Source organism: Mesoplodon mirus, assembly GCF_964341445.2.
Source record: "Mesoplodon mirus genome assembly, chromosome: X".
NCBI lineage: Eukaryota > Metazoa > Chordata > Mammalia > Artiodactyla > Ziphiidae > Mesoplodon > Mesoplodon mirus.
This window is the reverse complement of record NC_138981.1, coordinates 18,585,907-18,606,497: the sequence shown is the minus strand read 5'-3', so window position 1 is coordinate 18,606,497 and position 20,591 is coordinate 18,585,907. Positions and strand designations below refer to the sequence as shown.

The following is a 20,591-nucleotide window of genomic DNA, read 5'->3' as shown; positions in this document are numbered from 1 at the left end:
GTGGGTTGTGTAGGCTTCCTGGTGGAGGGGACTAGTGCCTGTGTTCTGGTGGATGAGGCTGGATCTTGTCTTTCTGGTGGGCAGGTCCACGTCTGGTGGTGTGTTTTGGGGTGTCTCTGGACTTACTATGATTTTAGGCAGCCTCTCTGCTAATGGGTGGGGTTGTGTTCCTGTCTTGCTAGTTGTTTGGCATACGGTGTCCAGCACTGTAGCTTGCTGGTCGTTGAGTGAAGCTGGGTGTTGGTGTTGAGATGGAGATCTCTGGGAGATGTTCGCCGTTTGATATTACGTGGAGCTGGGAGGTCTCTTGTGGACCAGTGTCCTGAACTTGGCTCTCCCACCTCAGAGGCACAGCACTGACTCCTGGCTGCAGCACCAAGAGCCTTTCATCCACACGGCTCAGAAGAGAAGGGAGAAAAAGTAGAAAGAAAGAGAGAAAGAGAGAAAGAAGGGAGAGAGGGAGGGAGGGATGGAAGGAAGGGGGAAAGAAAGAAAGGAAGAAGGAAGAGGATAAAATAAAATAAAATAAAGCAAGATAAGATAAAATAAAGTTATTAAAATAAAAATAATTATTAAGAAAAAAGTTTTTAAAAAAAAACAACAAAAAAATGGATGGATAGAACCCTAGGACAAATGGTGAAAACAAAGGTATACAGACAAAATCTCACACAGAAGCATACACATACACACTCACAAAAAGAGGAAAAGGGGAAAAAATCATAAATCTTGCTCTCAAAGTCCACCTCCTCAATTTGGGATGATTCGTTGTCTATTCATGTATTCCACAGATGCAGGGTACATGAAGTTGATTGTGGAGCTTTAATCCGCTGCTCCTGAGGCTGCTGGGAGAGATTTCCCTTTCTCTTCTTTGTTCGCACAGCTCCCGGGGCTCAGCTTTGTATTTGGCCCTGCCTCTGCGTGTAGGTCACTGGAGGGCGTCTGTTCTTCGCTCACACAGGATGGGGTTACAGGAACAGCTGCTTCAGGGACTCTGGCTCACTCAGGCCGGGGGGAGGGAGGGCTGCGGATGCGGGGCGAGCCTGCGGCGGCAAAGGCCAGCACGACGTTGCACCAGCCTGAGGTGCGCCGTGCGTTCTCCCGGGGAAGTTGTCCCTGGATCCCGCGACCCTGTCAGTGGCGCGCTGCACAGGCTCCCTGGAAGGGAGGTGTGGAGGGTGACCTGTGCTCGCACACAGGCTTCTTGGTGGCGGCAGCAGCAGCCTTAGCGTCTCATGCCCGTCTCTGGGGTCCGCGCTGATAGCCGCGGCTCGCACCCGTCTCTGGAGCTCCTTTAAGCAGCGCTCTGAATCCCCTCTCCTCGCGCACCAGGAAACAAAGAGGGAAGAAAAAGTCTCTTGCCTCTTCGGCAGGTCCAGACTTTTCTCCGGACTCCCTCCAGGCTAGCCGTGGCACACTAGCCCCTGCAGGCTGTGTTCATGCCGCCAACCCCAGTCCTCTCCCTGCGATCTGACGTCTGAAGCCCGAGCCTCAGCTCCCAGCCCCGCCTGCCCCGGCGGGTGAGCAGACAAGCCTCGGGCTGGTGAGTGCCGGTCGGCACTGATCCTCTGTGCGGGAATCTCTCCGCTTTGCCCTCTGCACCCCTGTTGCTGTGCTCTCCTCTGGGGCTCCGAATCTTTCCCCCTCCGCCACCCGCAGTCTCCACCCGCCCCAGACCTTCCCTTTAAGCCTGCCTCTTTACCTCTGAGATGTAAGCACATAGCTATAGAGCCTTCTCCAGGATTCAGTGATTGAAAAACCCTGCCCATAGACACACAACCCTCAGAGGCCTTCTGGATCATCAGAGAAAGACTCTGGTCCAACAATCTTTGTTAAAGCATATTTCATCACATTCTAATTATTTGTACAGCTTTGTCTGATGTCAGTGATACTTTTAATCAATGAACATGTTTGTTTTTGCAGAACACTTCATCCCCCAAACATATGGAATAAGAATTATAGTGCAAAATATTGTGTTTCTGTCTCCTTGCTGTCATAAATTGAGGTGCTTTTTAAATCCATTTTGACTGAATTTCATGCTTATGATAGGTCCTTTTTTCGTATTTTTCCACTCTACAGTGTCTCTTTCCCCTCCCCCCCAAAAGAAAAGAAAAGAACCTGTTTTGGGTTTTTTTAAAATTATTTATTTATTTATTTATTGTTAAACCTTTTTATTTATTATTTATATTTATTTATTTATTTTTGGCTGCCTTGGGTCTTTGTTGCTGCACGCAGGCTTTCTCTAGTTGCGGCAAGCGGGGGCTACTCTTCACTGCAGTGCACAGGGTGCGCGGGCTTCTCACTACGGTGGCTTCTCTTGAGAAGCACGGGCCCTAGGCGTGCAGGCTCAGTAGTTGTGGTTCGCAGGCTTCAGTAGTTGTGGCTTGCGGCCTCTAGAGTGCAGGCTCAGTAGTTGTGGTGCATGGGCTTAGTTGCTCCGCAGCATGTGGGATATTCCCAGACCAGGGCTCAAACGCATGTCCCCTGTTTTGGCAGCTGGATTCTTAACCATTGTGCCACCAGGGAAGCCCAAGGACCTGAGGGTTTTTTTTTGGTGAAAGTAGCAGGCAGTCTAGCTAGAGTAGTTAGCTCATTAGGAGGAAGTTAATATGAGCAGAAAGGTAGTATAAATGATCTCCAAACCGTAGACTTGGAGTGTACTTGAGTGATCTTCTGTTAATACTTTGGCTTCCTGAGTCAAAATTCTTGATGTCAAAAGATTTTTTTCAGGGAATTCCCTGGCCGTCTAGTGGTTAGGACTCTACCCTTTCACTGTGAGGGCCCCAGGTTCAATCCCTGGTCAGGGAACTAAGATCCCACAAGCTGCATGGTGGGGCCAAAAAAAAAAAAGATTTTTTTTTTCAGTGGAAGTAACACAATTTGTAACCATTGCACAGGTAACATTTTTAGCCAGTGGTTCATGTACCTAAAAGCATGTGTGACATTAGGTTTTCAAAAATAGCTAGGGCCATAGACTGTATAAACATATTTTGGGACATCCCTGGTAGTGCAGTGGGTAAGACTTCGCGCTCCCAACGCACAGGGCCTGGGTTCAATCTCTGGTCTGGGAACTAGATCCCACATGTATGCCGCAACTAAGAAGTCTGCATGCTGCAACTAAAACATGCCACAACAAAGATCCCACGTGTTGCAACTAAGACCCAGTGCAGCCAAATAAATAAATATTTTTTAAAAAAATATGTTTTATACCATCTTTTAATCTCTTAAGTAATGAGACATAAAATCAACTAAAAATGTAACGTCTATATAACTTAGAAACGGTGTAGGTGGGCATTCAGATTTAAGTGTTTCCTACATGTTGCACTTCTCATTGGTCAGATATAGTCAATTGTAGTAATTTTTCTAAGACTGTTATAAGATCTATTTCCTGTTACCCATTCTCCTTAAGGGAAAGGTCTTTAACATTAACTTATTTAAAAAATGTTTTTCAAAATATGTGCATTAATCTTTCCTTTTGACCAATCATTTAAAGCTGTGTAATGTTATATGGTTGTTTAGAAATTCACAATTCTTTATAGTAAAGTAGGGGGAAGAAATAATCCTTCCTAAGAAAAGGAGCTCTTTCATTAAAATTTACTTTTTACATAAATTGGACTAATTCAAAGCCAGATAGTAATCACCTTATTAGATATGTGAAAATGGACAATGTAAATCTCAAGATTAGCCCTGATGTATCAAGTTGGTGCAGATAGTTTTAACAAAATTATAGTGTCTCATTATAATTCTGTTTTACCTGAAATTGTTTGTAGCCTTAAGAAAATAATTGGAAAATAGGCCTGGCATAAATACTTTTTAATACACTTTTGTGTATCATTATGTATAGCATACCCATTTGTTAAATCATTGTGGAAAGAAGAATCTACTTAATTTTTATAATTACTCCTTTGTAAGATACCATTTGTACATGTCCCACATGGGACACACACAAATATTCATTGTCCTCTATGTCTATTGTAATATTGGGCAGTATGCAGGTCAGGAAATGTCTTGTTAAGTATAGCTCTTATCTTGAAAATATGTGCTGTAGTGGGATTTTTATGGTAAAGAAAGATTGACTCAAAAGTACTGACAAGAGGGACTTCCCTGGTGGTCTAGTGGCTAAGACTCCGTGCTCCCAATGCAGGGGGCCGGGTTCGATCCTTGGTCAGGGAACTAGATCCTACATGCCACAGCTAAGATCTGGCACAGCCAAATAAATAAATAAATATATATTTTTAAAAAGGTACTAACAAGAGTAAAGTTAAGAGAGTTTTTGATTCTTCTTTTCAATTTTTTAAATTTATTTGGCTGTGTCGGGTCTTAGTTGCAGCATGTGGGATCCTTCATTGCAGCACACAGGCTCTTCCTTGTGGTGCATGGGCTTCTCTCTAGTTGTGGAGCATGGGCTCTAGAGCGCAGGCTCAGTAGTTGTGGCACGTGGGCTTGGTTGCCCCACGGCATGTGGAATCCTAGTTCCCCAACCAGGGATCGAACCCATGTCCCCTGCATTGGAAGGTGGATTCTTAACCACTGGACCACCAGGGAAGTCCCAAGAGAGTTTGTGATTTTTAAATAAATGTTGATACTTAATGTCTTCCCCCACCCAGTTGGGATTTGATATACTTCACTATGAATCAGAAGGATAATTCTGAGGTTTTTAAAGTTGTCTTTTTCTTAGTATAATAAATTTCAAGAATTTCAAAATTTAATTTAATAGTTTTAAAAATTCATTTATATAAAATATTTTTAAATTATTATTATACAAAATAAACTAGGAAGCTAGTTTGAGGAAAACATGCTTTATTACCATCATTAACCTTTTCCCTTTAAATATCTTTAGTACTTAGAATTAAGGGAAGCTCTAAGTTCCAGACCTTTTCCCCTTTTTTTTTTTTTTTTTTTTTTTTTTTTTTTTTTTTTTTTTGCGGTACGCGGGCCTCTCACTGTTGTGGCTTCTCCCGTTGTGGAGCACAGGCTCCAGACGTGCAGGCTCAGCAGCCATGGCTCACGGGCCCAGCTGCTCCGCAGCATGTGGGATCTTCCCGAACCGGGGCACGAACCCGTGTCCCCTGCATCGGCAGGCGGACTCTCAACCACTGCACCACCAGGGAAGCCCTCCCCTTTCTTATACTAATAAAATAGACTTGGAAGCTATAGTTTTAACATCTAATTTTTTTTTTCCTTTACAGACCAACTTTAGAGGTGGCGCATTTCAGCCCCAGTATAAATCAGGCCTAGTACAGAAGAGCTTGTGCATTCAGGCTAAATATCAGCGTTTACGGTTTGCTGGTCCAAGCGGATTTATCACTAATACATTCAGAGAAAGATTACTGAGGAAAAAAAAGGTTAGTTGGATTATGATCATTTAAAAATATTGACTGACTTTTGAACTCCTAAAGTATCTATGTTTAATAGATAAATTCAGTTTGTAATGTAATTTTGACTTAAGAAACAACCTAGATATCAACGTTCTTACTGCATGATAATTGAAGAATGCCTTAGTATTATACCTCAAATACTTTGAATATGCTAGCTGTTTGAACTTTTTACTTTAGAATTTCTGTTGTATGGTTAATCTTTGAAATGGAAAATCAGGTAAAGACTTTTAGCTGATATATTTTAGCCTGATACAATGTGAATTTTCTAGGTACCAAAAATTATTGAACTGACTACATAAAAAGGGTACATAATTACAAAATACACTAACTTTTCTTTTTTTCCCATTCATTTATGTTTTTTAATTGTGATAAAATACATATACCATAAAATTTGCCATTTTAACCATCTTTATACAATTCAGTGGCATTAATTACATTCACAGTGCTGTGCAACCGTCACTACTATATGCTAATTCTAACTATTAATAAAAAGTTTCATTACTTGATAATTTGGATTGCATACTCTTTTAGTTGTGGATTGATTTTATTTAAATTCACCATGTTGGTATTTGAAAATGCAGCATAAATATCATATAAAAATAACGTCTGCAAATTATATTTTAAATGAGAACAATAGCATTACTTCTGTTGAGGCATGTTTGTCAATTTTTGACTCATTTTTGTTAATAACTTGGGGCTAATATTTTCTTCTGAGTAGATGATGTATATCTAGTGTTGCTATCAAATAATCTAATTGTGGTTTTATACATTTTCTAACCTTCAGTGTTCCCATAAGTATTCATGCTTGTGAAGACTTTACGCTGAGCTTACTTAGTGATTTTAGTAAAACTTATTTTTCAAAAGATGGACCAGTAGAATGGAGTTGACAACTGATTTTTTTTGAAGTTTTAGCATTGAATAGAATATCTTCTGTAACTTCTCCCACCCCTTAATTTTAACTGAGTGCCTTAAAAGCGGTTTTTAATTTCACTGTGTATATCACTCTTGGTGTTAGGAAAGCTATCTCTTGTTTAAAAACATGAATGTAACTGGAGTCATTTTCCCCTCTCATACACCTCCCTATGTTGGACCAAGGTGCTGCTTCTCTTCCTGTCTCATGTGGCAAGTTTCTTTGCAGCAGATCTTCTAGGCATTCATCCCCAGTCACAGGTGGCAGCCTGGCTGTTCTCAAGGAAGCTGGTCATTGATCCCCACTCGAGGAGGAAGGGTGAGGCAAGCCTTTTCCTCAATTGCAAGGTTGGGTTTCAGGTACATACTGTGTGTTTTTCTTCTGTTAGCTCTGTGCTGAACTTTGATTGTTAGCTTCATTTAGCTCCATTTTTACCTCTGTTTTTTAGATGATTTGGGGCTCCTGAGTGCTTACTTGACTGTCTGCCTCAGCCTGCAGTTTCTATATTCTCATTGAACTTGCTCCATTTCCTCATCCTTTTCTTTGCCTCAGCTTGCCCCATTCCTGCTGGCCTCCCAGTTCTTCCAGACCACATTGCCTGCCAGCCTCACTTAACAACCAGTAGAAACCAGACATCAAGCCTTCATCTTAGGACATAACCAGTGTGTCCTAGAAAGAGCCACAACCTGCTATGGGTCTCCAGGCTTTAGGGCCTAGGCTTTTTGTATCATCTAGAATGTAGCAGTTCAGTTAGGGTCCTGGGCAGATCACAGCCTCGACTTCCTCTTGCCTTTTGCTGCCAACTGGGAGCTTTAGAAGTCGTCGCCACACACTAGATTTTTAAAGAACCAGTGTCTACTACTCTTTTTCTTGGGCCTACCATTCTGGATGTTGCTTCATAGATGTTCATGTTGTAGCTACTTTGACATGAGCTTTTCCAGCCTGGCTACTGTCAGTACCTGCAAGCAAGGCATAGCCAGGCTTTGTATAGATTTGTGTTTGAACTAGGCCCACCTCTATGAGCATGACGTGAAATCAGGCACCCTACTGTTAGCACCCTTCTGAACAGTTGGGCTCCACACTCTCCTAACCTTTAGGGAAAGGAATGAGGCATCACACCTGCTCTGTTTCTGCCAAGGTCTGAACTAAGGTACTTTTTTTTTCTTATTAGTTATCTATTTTATACATATTAGTGTATCCATGTCAATCCCAGTCTCCCAATTCATCCCACCACTCCCCCACCAGCGCTTTCCCCCCCTTGGTGTCCATACATTTGTTCTCTACATCTCTGTCTCTATTTCTGCCCTGCAAACCGTGAACTAAGGTACTTACGGCTTACATGGCCTTAGAGCTGTCCTAGTAGTATTGTGCTTCCCTGGAATCCCATTCCATATGTACAGACTGACAATTTAGACCTATTACTCCATTTTACCTTGGATTTCATGCCCTAAAGAAAAGAGGTGAAGGCCTGGAATCTTTGGTTTCTTCCAGTGTTGCTTCATCCCAAGATTTAGCATCGGGGGGGGGGAACTTTGAAGGTCCTGCCCTGGAGAGAAGTCTTAGTCCAGGCAGTATCTGTACCCTGCTTTGGCTTTTTGTCCTACTAAGGACAAAAGTTCATTGTTTTCATTATTAGACCACCAACTAGATTAAGGATGCATGGTTAATTAATTAATCTAGGTGTCCTGGAACTTCTTGAACCTGAAATTAGATATGAACCTATGTATTTCCACATGCCTCAAAGTCCACCAGGAAAGTTTAGACTGGTCTTGTCTGGATTCCTCACTCTCCCACCATATTGAAATGTCTGGGCTGATCAGTCATGGCTTGAATTTCTTACAATGTTCATCTATAGTACAGTCTGTTTACTGTGCCATCAGACATGTGCTTCTTGTGTCCAGGGCCAAACAGCTTCCGGCAAGAGTTGGGGAGATCCTAGATGTGCTCCTGATATGTCCTCTTGTCCACTTACCAGAATAATCGTGGCCTCCCTAAAACTGAATTAGCTCCCCAGCTGCCTACAAAGTAGTGAGATTCCCAAGGAGTATTAGTAAAGTACAGAACTAAAATGCTTCCTCCTCATTCATCACGCACTTGTCATATTAACCCCATTCTGGCACCCAAATTCCATTTTATTATGTTTCCTTTCTCTTGGATTCTGTGCTTGGGGTGGAAGATGAGGAGATGGGAGAAATGTCTATTACCCCCTGGAAAGAAGCTTGTCTTTTATCCACTGTCATTCACAAGCGCCCCCATGAAATATTCTCTGCTCATCATAGAAGGTTTCCAGAAACTCTTGAGGGTCTGACTATGGACCAGACTAGGATGGAGAACCTATTCAAAATTCATGAAGCCCCCGCTGGGAACATTGCCTCTGAAAAACTTTTAGCAATTTTGTGTTTGGTCAGGAAAACATGGAGTTCCTCAGCATCCTAGACTCTCCAGTAGTCCCCAGGTACCTGTCAGCTCGGTGCCTACCAGAGCTCTGCCCCTGGATAGAAAGGGGGGAAGGAGAGAGCAGAAGGACACTGTGAGAAGGAAGTTAGAGACCGGGATTCATGGCTTTTGGGGTTGAAAAAAACCATGAAAGTCATGGGGTACAAAGATAGAACAGGAACCAAGATCAGATGAATCAGCAAGAACCTGTTATACTGCTGCTGTGTCCCTCGAGCTGAAGGATGCTGGGGCACAAAAGAAGTGATAATTGTGATGGTTGCACAACTCTGTGAATACACTAAAAACCATTGAGTTGTACACTTTAAATGGGTGAACTGTATGGTATGTGAGTTATATCTCAGTAAAGCTGTTAAAGATAAAATCGCACTTGCTCTCCTCCCCAGACCACTGGGTCTCCTCAGGGTCTGTAGCTCTCACAGCTAGCCAGCCAAGCTAGAAACTTGTCGTACTAACCCTCCCAGTTTTCCTTCTGACTGTGATTGTCCCAGGTGTTCTTATTTGTATCACTCATCCATTGCTCCATCCAATTCATTCATTTTAATAGCCGCATATCATTCCACTCTATGGATGTCTTATTTATTTCAGTGCTTTTCAAACCTCTTTTGCTTACATACCCTAAAATTATGAAAAATTATCTACCTCCTTGTACATTTTTAGGTTGGTTTCTAATACTTTTTAATCATAAGTTTAACTTCTTATAAAGGATAGAATTTCTGGCATATTGTAAATAGAGAGTCTTAAATAAAACTGTTACATCATTGTTTTAAATCTCTTCAGTGAACCTGCACACCACAGGAATTTGGTAACTAACATCCATTTTTTAAAGTACACAGATGAGCTCTTTTAACAAGTGGGAAATTTTACATCATTCCTTTTTTTGGCGTTGAATTTGGATTCCATTCTGTTTGCCCCATAGACTTTTATCTTTGAAAGTCTTTTATTGCTCACCAAATCAAATTTGACACATAATATTAATAGATTTCTGTGACTATTAGGTGTTAAATATTTCTCTGGACTGAATGACCATTACAGTTGATCAAAATAACGTAAATGTATTACAGATTTTGTTAAGTATTGATCAGACAAAAGTTTTATTGGAAATGCATTTCTCTTTTCAATTAGTTCAGGTATTCATAGATAAATATTACTTATTAGTAGTAGAATAATAGTGTTCAATTATCAATTCCATTTTTTCTTTTTATAAATGTAAGTCCTGAGAAACCTTGTTTATATGATTGTATAGATGGGAAAGAAAGAACTTTTATTATAGCAATGCCACTCCATTCTTTGGACTCACTCTAAATTATAGGCCAAAAAGTCACTTAGTGATCTATCCTCAAAAAGTATTTTGAATGTTCTTTTACTGACAGCTTGATTTTGTCCTCCTACAATTAAACGAAAGCAAAGAAATGGAAAGCATCCGACTTGCAGAAGTATGCTATTTATTACTAGCTGCTAGGGTTGGTTCACTTTCTTGGCACCGTCACCAGTATTTCCAATTTCCCCCTCTTTTGGTTGGGTCCCCAGGTAATGCAAAGTACTAAGATTCAGGATGAGAAGGTGTATCTTCCTAGTATAAAAGTGGGAGGTAGGGAATCAGCCTTAACCGATAGTACAGGCAGGTTATTTTGGAAAGCAAACATTGAGAATTTGAAGATCTGGAAATTGATTCCCTCCAAACTGTCTACCCACATACTCACTGGAAAGTCTTCATATACCCCTAAGGGTATGTGTAACCCAGTTTGATGATTACTGACTTACTTAACCAAGCGTCTGTTGATGACTTCAGGATAGTTTACAGGTTTTCATTATTTCCGTTAAACCACTGTGCACATTGACATTTTGGTACCTTGCCATAGCTCCCTTTTTACTCATTTCTGTTCTTACCAGAAGTACATGAAAGTTCCTGTTTACCTGCACCCTAGCCAGCACTCCACATTATTAATCTCTATTATCTGTTGTCAGTTTAATAGCAGGAGATAGTTCTCATTTGCCTTTCTTCAGTTATTAATGATGTGAACATATTTTTTATGTTATGTGTCATTTGTATTTCTTCCCTCAATTTCCTTAGTTCTGTGTTTTACCAGTGTTTCTGTTGAGGGTTGGTACTTTTTCTTACTGATTTTTAAGAGCTCTTGATTTACTGAGGGTATTAACCCATCATATTTTGCTCCTGTTTATTTCATGTTAGTTGGCTGTTTATGGTGGCTTTTACATTACAGAACTTGTAAATTTTCATGAACCTGTCAAGTTAATCCTATATGGCTTTTAGATTTCATATCATGTTTATGCTTATAAAAATTCCTTACTAGGGCTTCCCTGGTGGCGCAGTGGTTGAGGGTCCACCTGCCGATGCAGGGGACGCGGGTTCGTGCCCCGGTCCGGGAGGATCCCACATGCCGTGGAGCGGCTGGGCCCGTGAGCCACGGCCGCTGGGCCTGCGCGCCTGGAGCCTGTGCTCTGCAATGGGGGAGGCTGCAACAGTGAGAGGCCCGCGTACCGCAAAAAAAAAAAAAAAAAATTCCTTACTGTGTTTCCTTTAAGTGGTTTTATGGTTACTTTTTTCAACATATAAATACTTGTTCCTTTTAGAATTTGTTTTTACGATACAATATAAGGGCAGGATCTGATTTTTTTCCCAGTAGATAGTCAATTTTTCTAACACTGCTTATTGAGTAATTTGTCCTTTCCCCACTGATTGAAAATGCCACCTTTACTGTATGCTACATTCTTAGGTATTCCTGGTCTGTTTGGGGAATCTTCGGAGCCTCTAACCTGCTCCCTTGCCTCCTGTGATTTGCTTATTCCGTTCCTTCACTAGTAACACAGTTATTGTCCCAAAACACAGTCTGAGTCATATCACTCTTGTGCAGACACCTTCCAAGGATTCTGTTGCCTATAAAAAAAGAGACCAGACTTGTTAGCCAGGTCCAGCCCTAAGCTGCCTTTCTAACCATACTTTTCCATGCACCTTCTGTTTTTTGGAGCATAATATATGTTTTCATGTATTTTTTAAAATTTTATTTCTTTTATTTTGGGCTGCATTGGGTCTCCGTTGCTGCGTGCGGGTTTTCTCTAGTTGCGGTGAGCGGGGGCTACTGTTCATTGCGGTGCGTGGGCTTCTCATTGCGGTGGCTTCTCTTGTTGCAGAGCACGGGCTCTAGGTGCACAGGCTTCAGTAGTTGTGGCACACGGTCTCAGTAGCTGTGGCTCGCAGGCTCTAGAGCGCAGGCTCAGTAGTTGTGGCGCACGGGCTTAGTTGCTCCGCGGCATATGGGACCTTCCCAGACCAGGGCTCGAACCTGTGTACCCTGCATTGGCAGGCAGATTCTCAACCACTGCGCCGCCACGGAAGCCCGTTTTCATGTATTTCTGTCTTTGTTGCTGATGTTCTCTTGGCTAGAAATAGCCTCCTGATCCTCATTCTTTTCTTATTAAACCCTGCTTTCCTTTTATGATCCACTATAAAGCCTTACCAAAGCCCCCTCTTTAGCTCTTGTTTCATTTGGTCTCTAACTGTTGCTGTTTACCTTCCTATTTCCCCAAATAGTTGATCATCTCCTTGAGGACAGAGGGTACCTCATTAGCGTTATGTCTCCCCCTATTACCTTTCATATAGTCTGTCTTTAAAAATGCTGTTGAATGGAATCTAATCTAATCATACACACACACACACACACACACACACACACCCATCCATAGCTCTGAAAAGTTAGTGAACAGCAGCAATGGTGTCAGGGCTCCCCAAGACCACCCCGGGTTCAGTGATTCGCTAGGAGGACTCAGAGGACTCAGCATGTGGTGGTGCTCGTAGCTGAGATGTCCCAGCGGAAGGCTGCACAACACAATCAGCATGGGGATTTGGCGCACGGGCGAGTCCAGAGGACACCAGGTGCAGCTTTCCAAGAGTCCCCTCCCAGTGGAGTCACACAGGATGTGCCTGAGTCCCCCAGCAACGAGCTGCGACAACATGTGTGAAATGTTGCCAACCAGGGAGGCTCGTTAGAGACTCAGTGCCCAGTGCTGGTCACGTAGGCACCCCCTGCCAGGCACGTACCACATTCCAGACTCAGAGCAAGAAAGCAGGTGTTCAGCATAGACCATGTTGTTTGCACAATTTATGCACTCATCAGTGGTGGGAACCCTCCTGAAATCTAAGTTCTTAGATGCCAGCCAAGGGCCAACCTTATAATCAGGGCTTTCAAACCATAGCGGTCAGGTATGCTATATTAACTCTTTTCTGCACAGCCATATTTTTGAAGAGCTTATTTTCACAGATGATAAGTGCCTAAAGAGAGGTGGAAAGGATCAGTGTGTTAGAAATGGTCAGGGAATGTACACTAAGTACTGTGATTTCTACTCTCTTCACCAAAGAGGTAGGTTGTAAGCTGAGTCATGGAGAGCAGGACTTAGAATGGGCTACAGCCAAAGATCCATTTTGGGGAGTAGAATATGGAGTTGGGTAGAGACAGGGGTATGCAACTTATAGAGGACCTGGAAATCTGGGTAGAATATAGAGGATGTGATGTGGTGACAGTAGGACATCTTCCTAGACTGAGAAGGAGAAAGTGGTGTTTGAGGCTGATGGCTGGGTGAGCAGGTTCTGGGAGGAGGCGAGGTGCAGGAAGATAAACAAGGAAACATTTGACTCAAGTGTCAAGTTATGAAAACCTAGAGGAGGGTGATGCTCGTATGTCTAGTTCAGCATTCTGCTTATAATAGGTTTTCAAATAACTGGGAGAATGCAGGGATCAATCCGAGAGATAGTGTAGAAGAAGCCATGTCAAGGGTGAATGTGATTCAGAATAATTCCACATTTTTATAAACAAGATATTTCAGTTGAAAAAGTTTTTCAGAATTATTATAGTTAGCGTTTCCTTTTACAATTGTTAGTAGGCAACAGATATTTTATTTGAAGATCAATGTAAATGATGTTTATATTATATAATGAGTAAAGAAATAGAATACAATGTATTCTGGCTCTGTTTAAAGGAATGATGTTGACAAAAATATATATGCATGTATTTTGAACATTTCATTAACCAAAATAGAAAGAAGAATTTTCTATCAGTACTGTTTTTGTTTGGAATTAAACGTTTCCATACTAATATAAGTGCCAAAAAATAAATCAACTTTTAAATTTCTTTCAGTTTTAATAATGTAAGATCCTAGTAAAAGGTAAGGATATATGTATTAATAAGTTTTTTAATGTCCCAGAAAAACATGTCATTCTACCATTTTTGCTCTTTTATTAGTTGCATGGTCCTATGTCCAGTTTGTGGCTGGTAATTTAACAATTTGCATAGCATCACAGTATAGAATTCACATTTGTTATCCTTTAATCATAGTCTTATTGTTATTGTGAATTCCTTTTCCTGTGTTTATTGAAGCCATACATCTTCGTACATTGTAGGTAACCATCCAAAAGCAGGAAAGCTTTCCCCGCTCTAATAGCTTTCTCTGCTGTTACCAGTCATGCTAGAAGAGTCCATATAGTTTTAGAATTAGATACCATATGATGACAAAGATAAAGTACCCATTTGAGGTTGTGCATGTGTCACATCAGGCTCTGTTCTTGAGGGACTAAGGTTTAAGAGTCTTGATTCTTTGTCAATGATGTCCCCAGTGAAACTCGCCCAAATAGCAGAATGCTGTTTTCATTAGCTTACTAATACCAGCCTATCAAGTGCCATATATATTTTTTGTCCTACTGACTTATCATTTGATATCTGCTTTGATGTGTTTCGTTGTTACTTTGTGTCTTTGGGAATCCATATAGCTTTGTGGGGATCTTGAGTGCAAGTGGTAACACATTAATTAAAATATTTTGAAAATTGTAATGTAAACAAAACTCTAGCTCAGATGTTTTAACCAATGCTTCTTTTGAAGTCTGTATTTCTTTTGTTTTCTCTCAATAGGAATATACAAACATTGCCCCAGCATTCTAATCTTGAATTGTTACAAATGGAAATGACACTACAGGATGGTATTTGGGAGCATCTTTTTGTCAAGAGTTAGAATTGGCAATAAAGCACTAATACTATAACTGTCTTGATGAAATGACTTTATTTTTCCGTAGTGGAATGCTGCAACTTTTTTACACTTAACAACTGCTTTTAAATTACAGTATTCAATTTAAAAGTTGTATTAACTACAGCTTCTTTTGCAAAAAGTCTCAAAAGGGCATTATTTGTTGATGCATTTTTCTCTGAGCATGGTTTCATAGAGAACTGAGTTATATCCAGACGTTTCTATGTTGAAAGTTTTGCTTATGTAATAAAAACAAAAACAAAAGTACCTGAATTGTATAGTGTCTGTACATGAAAGAACTTTAAACAGTGGCCTTACGTAGCAATTTTTATACCAGATTTTTTTTTCTGATGACATTTTGGCTTACAACTTGAAGTTTTCTTAAGCTTCTGAAGATCAAGGTCTATATAATTCATAATTTCATATTATGACATAAGAAGACGTAAGAAAAGGTGCTTCAAATTTTCCATCAGGTAGTTATGAGTGCACTGAATTTTTAGTAATTGGTTCATTCAGTTTTTTTCCACAACTATTTGCTCTTTTCCAACTTCAAAATGCTATTGTGGAAAATACATAAAGATTTTATAATCTGTATTCCATCTTACTTTCCCTCAGGGTAAGCTCATGCATATCATATTTTTAAAGGCTTTTAAAAAAAACTGACAGACAAAATCTCATATTCAGAAATTGTACTTTACTACTACAGCATTACACATTTTGCAAGCACGTATTATAAAGTGTTTATTTTCAGTTCAGTTGTATTGAGTACCTACTATGTGTAAGATAACATTGGTAGGATTTTAAATGATATTTTAGGTCTCAATACCTTATTTCTTTATGTTTTCTGTGTTCTGCTTAATAGTACATATACATTCCCAATTAAACTTCTGTGAAATGTTTAATTATAATTAAATAAAATACTGTTGCTCCTTCTGCTTGAAGCAGTTACTTGCCAGTTTGTGAGAACATTATTTTAATTTCGTGTGAGAATTACAGCCCTTGGTAGGATCTGTTGATATTTAAACCACTGTTTTGCACTTACAAAGACAGAACTTTCTGCATCAAAATCTGGTAAGAACTTAACTTTTTCATGACTGGATCATGAAAAATCTTATTGCAAACGTTTAATTTTGTAAACATGCCTTTAAAAGATAGAGTAGCCATTTCCTTAGTGGGTCAGCAGTAAGGGGGCAAGACTGCTTGATGCATTAAAATCGGGTAATAAATTTAGATGGATGGCCTGTCTTATGCTGTGTACTGTCTCTATAGGTCAGGTTTTTTTTTTTTTTTTTTTTTTTTTAGTAGTACACAGGCCTCTCACTGTTGTGGTCTCTCCCGTTGCGGAGCACAGGCTCCAGACGCGCAGGCTCAGCGGCCATGGCTCATGGGCCTAGCCACTCCGCGGCATGTGGGATCTTCCTGGACCGGGGCACGAACCCGTGTCCCCTGCATCGGCAGGCGGACTCTCAACCACTGCGCCACCAGGGAAGCCCAGTTTGGTTTTTTTTTTTACATTCCACTTATGGCAAGAAAAAAATGCATGCACACAGCAGTATGACAACTTTGTATTGTGTTAAGTACCCATAACATCTGCCTTAAATTTTAAAATAATTTATTTCATTTATTCCCATACTCTGAGGAACAGTTAAAATCCTCGAATAGTTCATCATTAGGTTAATGCATATTTATTGCACAGATTCTGTGCTAAAATTATAGCAATGAACAAGAGAACAAGACACATAGAGCCTGCCTTTTTGGTACGTACAGCCTGATAGGGAAAATGGACATTAAACATAGAAATGTAACTTGGGGACTTCCCTGGCAGTCCAGTGGTTAAGACTCTACACTCCCAATGCAGGGGATGCAGGTTTGATCCCTGGTAAGGGAACTAAGATCCCAGATGGTGCTGGGCGCGGCATGGTGCAGCACGGCCAAAAAAAGAGAAAAAAAAGAAATGTAACTGAGTAAACAAAGTTGGTTCTGTAGCTCTATTTTTACTTATTGTAGCACTTAAGGGTAAAATGGTTGATTCAATATTAATCATTCCACAACCGGTTTCCTATTTAGGCATATTTGAATATACTTTTGGTACTGTCTAAAAATGCAAAAAGCATGTTATTTGCAAAATACCTATTTGTAGCATGGATGTATTTAGAAAATATTGAGTGCATAAGATCTAATGGCTAAAAAGAAGGGCTTGCTTTATAATTTAAAGTATAAAATAAGGAGAGGGACCATGTCTGTCTTGTTCACCATAGCATTCCCAGCTGCCAGCATCCTACTTGACAAATGGTAGGAACTCATTAAATATTAGTTGCATGAATGAGTAACAAATAGACTATGTCTATTAGGAATTAAATATCTAATTTTTGTGTGGAGGTTGAACAAAAGGTTATCCATAGCACTTTTTATTGACTGGAAAGAATGTGAATTCTTGAATGCGTAAGACTTCAGAAGAAAAGTTATTTTGATAAGTCACATATCATTGCCTTCTCACCTTCCTCCTCTGTGTGGTAGGCCCTTCTCTGGCCCTGGAAGACAAAGGTAATAAGACACAGTTCCTGCTCTGAGACACCTAATTGACTGTTGGGGAAGAGATTCACAAAAACAAAGAACTGCAACCTATAGTGTGAAGTGCTATACCAAGCGTAATATACTAAAGGTTGAGAGAGAAATTGGCATTCCTGGTTGAGCATCCCCTGGTCACATTTCTTCCTTATTGGTTTCACAGACCTCAAAGAGGCACTATTCCATTGGTGGTTTTGCTGGTTTTAAAATTTGATGGGTTGGGGGAAACTGGGTAAAGCATACATGGGATCTCCGGATTATTTCTTATAGCTACATGTAAATCTATAATTATGTCAATGTAAATTTCAGTTTTTAAAAAATCAGCCATAATCTTATCACAGATAAAACTACTATAAATATTTTGGAGGATACATTTTTTTCTATTGGAAAAAACTATTATATTTACATTATAGTAATTTATGTAGATGCATCATATGGACCATCTTTTACCCTATAAATCCTACATTTTTCAGTAGTTTTTAGAAAAAGGATGGGGATACTTTCAGGTGGAAGGAAGCAGGAAGAGTAAAGCTGGATCAGAAACTCTCCTTTTCCATTATCTGGCAAACTCAATAAAGGGCAGCCACAGATTCGCCAGCAGCAACCAAACAAGGAAGCACGGAGAAGATGCCAATGCAGCAAGGTGAGGTGTGACTTGCAGCCCCCCTCCACCCCTTAAGTAGCACTGAGCGAAGAAACTGGAGTGATGTGGAGCTCTGGTATGTACAAAGGGACTGGTACGGTGACCAGGTCATACAGAGTCGTCAAGGAAAATCCTTGGGAAGGTGAGGGCTTTGCTTCTGTCTCAGGACTTCAGGGAAAGGGGAAAGATTCACCAGAACAAGGCGTTCTCTGCGTCGCAGAGCAGCCTGGGGAAGCCACAGCTCACAGGATAAGATACACCTTTTGGTCCAGTGAGCACCAGTTCTGGACACTTAATGGGAACCCAGACGAGAGAGGATACCAGGTTCCCCAACGAAGTCCCACCAAAAGGAATGGTTATTAGCTCTGAATCCGTTAAAGTACACAACTAAGGTTTTAAAACTGAGGAATCAGAGTTGTAGAATAGAATGTAAATGTTATAAATCATGACAAAAATGGAAGTACGTTAATCAGTCGGGACGTGGTGGGGGTGGGGTGAGGTGGGGTGGGGGAAAATGGGATGAATTCTAAGAACTAACCACCTCATCTTTCATGGGCGGGTGTCATGTCAAGTTATGGTGTCTAAGATTGTATTATATAAAATAGAAAAAAACCTAGTGTCCAACCTTAAGTTTTTCAGTCTTTTTCTTGACCTTAATGCAGTGGTTCTCAAAGTATGGTTCCCCAACCAACAACATCAGCATCACTCGTGAACTTGTTAGAAATGCAGATTCTTGGCCCCACCGCTGACCTACTGAATCAGAAGCTCGGGGGGTGGGGCCCAGCACAGTCTGGTTTTTTTTATACTGGATATTATGTATGTATGTATGTATGTATGTATGGCTGTGTTGGGTCTTTTGTTGCTGCATGCGGGTTTTTCCTGGTTGCAGTGAGCGGGGGCCACTCTTTGTTGCGGTGCTCAGGCCTCTCATTGCGGTAGCTTCTCTTATTGCTGGGCACAGGCTCCAGGCACGCGGGCCTCAGTAGTTGTGGCATGTGGGCTCAGTAGTTGTGTCTCACGGGCTCTAGAGCGCAGACTCAGCAGTTGTGGCGCATGGCTTAGCTGTTCTGCGGCATGTGGGATCTTCCCGGACCAGGGCTCGAACCCGTGTCCCCTGCATTGGCAGGCGGATTCTTAACCACTGCGCCACCAGGAAAGTCCCCAGAAGTCTGTTTTAACAAGCCCTCCAGGGGATTCGGATGCTCGCTCAAGAGTTTGAGAATCACTGGCTTACTTAGGTCTTTTGGGAACCAGTAGACCTTATGATGAAAAAATATTAATCTGAAGTTGAGCAGCACCTTCAGTTTCATTTCTCATTTTTTTTTTTTTTTATTTTTTGTGGTATGTGGACCTCTCACTGTTGTGGCCTCTCCCGTTGCGGAGCGCAGGCTCTGGACGCGCAGGCTCAGCGGCCATGGCTCACGGGCCTAGCCACTCCATGGCATGTGGGATCTTCCCGGACCGGGGCACGAACCCGTGTCCCCTGCATTGGCAGGCGGACTCTCAACCACTGCGCCACCAGGGAAGCCCTCTCATTTTTTTCTGTAGCATTCATATAAAGTTAACTAAAACTTTTAAAGATAAAGAGTATAGCAATTTTCACCATCAGTAGTGTCTGTACATGAATAGAGAGGTCAGGACATATGCCCACCCACTGTTAACACAGATGGTTTTTTAAGTGGTGGGATTATGAGTGACTCTTTGTGCTTTTCTGTATTCTGGTTGAATATAATGAACATTGTATCATTTTTATAAAATAAAGCCATTTTTTTTAAAGAGTGGTAGAATATCCTATCCATTGTATATCTGTTACTAAAAATTCATGTAATCAAGCTTTACCTCCAAGGGCTACCTACTTCTCCTTAGTCCAGAGGGATTTTACTGCCTGTGTCCCTCCCACATCATCATATGTGGATAAGCTTATTTATGTGTTGTGTTAACTTTTTAATAAAAATTATTGATTTCTAATAATTTATAATTACATATAATTTAAATTCACTTAAAATAGTATGTAAAAGGAAGAAAAATTCATTCATAATAATACTGCTCATATATATTTAGTATCAACTAACTTTTGCTATTTTTTATTAGTCTTTTTTTCTGAGCTTTATCTTTTTTAGTAGCTGAGATAATATTTTATGTATATTCAACCTTTGCAGATAGTCACATACATGTTTAAAATGTGTTTGCACATTGTATGACATTCAAATTTATGTATTTTAGAGGGCATGGGATAGAATCGTATTCTCAGAAAGCTAAAAATGTCTTCTATCTATCTATTTATTTATTTTTGGCTGCACTGGGTCTTCGTTGCTGCGTGTGGGCTTTCTCTAGTTGTGGCGAGCAGGGGCTACTCTTCGTTGTAGTGTACAGGCTTCTCATTGCAGTGGCTTCTCTTGTTGCGGAGCATGGGCTCCAGGCGCGTGGGCTTCAGTAGTTGTGGCACACAGGCTCAGTAGTTGTGGCTCGTGGGCTTAGTTGCTCCACGGTATGTGGGATCTTCCCGGACCAGGGCTCGAACCCATGTTCCCTGCATTGGCAGGCGGATTCTTAACCACTATGCCACCAGGGAAGTCCCCGAAAAATGTCTTCTAAAACCCTGACTTAT

At 40.9% G+C, this 20,591-nt stretch overlaps 1 protein-coding gene across 8 annotated transcripts in view; it reads left to right on the top strand.

Moving 5' to 3' along the window:
- The window catches only part of BCLAF3 (BCLAF1 and THRAP3 family member 3), a 64,955-nt gene extending 49,260 nt beyond the window's left edge, over nucleotides 1-15,695 (top strand). For 6 of the 8 annotated variants that reach the window (XM_082609967.1, XM_082609968.1, XM_082609969.1 and 3 more), the window contains 3 exons: nucleotides 5,187-5,342; nucleotides 6,471-6,644; nucleotides 14,661-15,695. In XM_082609967.1, coding sequence (XP_082466093.1) covers nucleotides 5,187-5,342; nucleotides 6,471-6,644; nucleotides 14,661-14,690 — 360 coding nt within the window. In that variant the 3' untranslated portion in view covers nucleotides 14,691-15,695. The remainder of the gene's footprint in view (nucleotides 1-5,186; nucleotides 5,343-6,470; nucleotides 6,645-14,660) is intronic. The other 2 variants (XM_082609970.1, XM_082609973.1) reach the window with 2 other exon arrangements.
- Nucleotides 15,696-20,591: the final 4,896 nt, after the last annotated feature.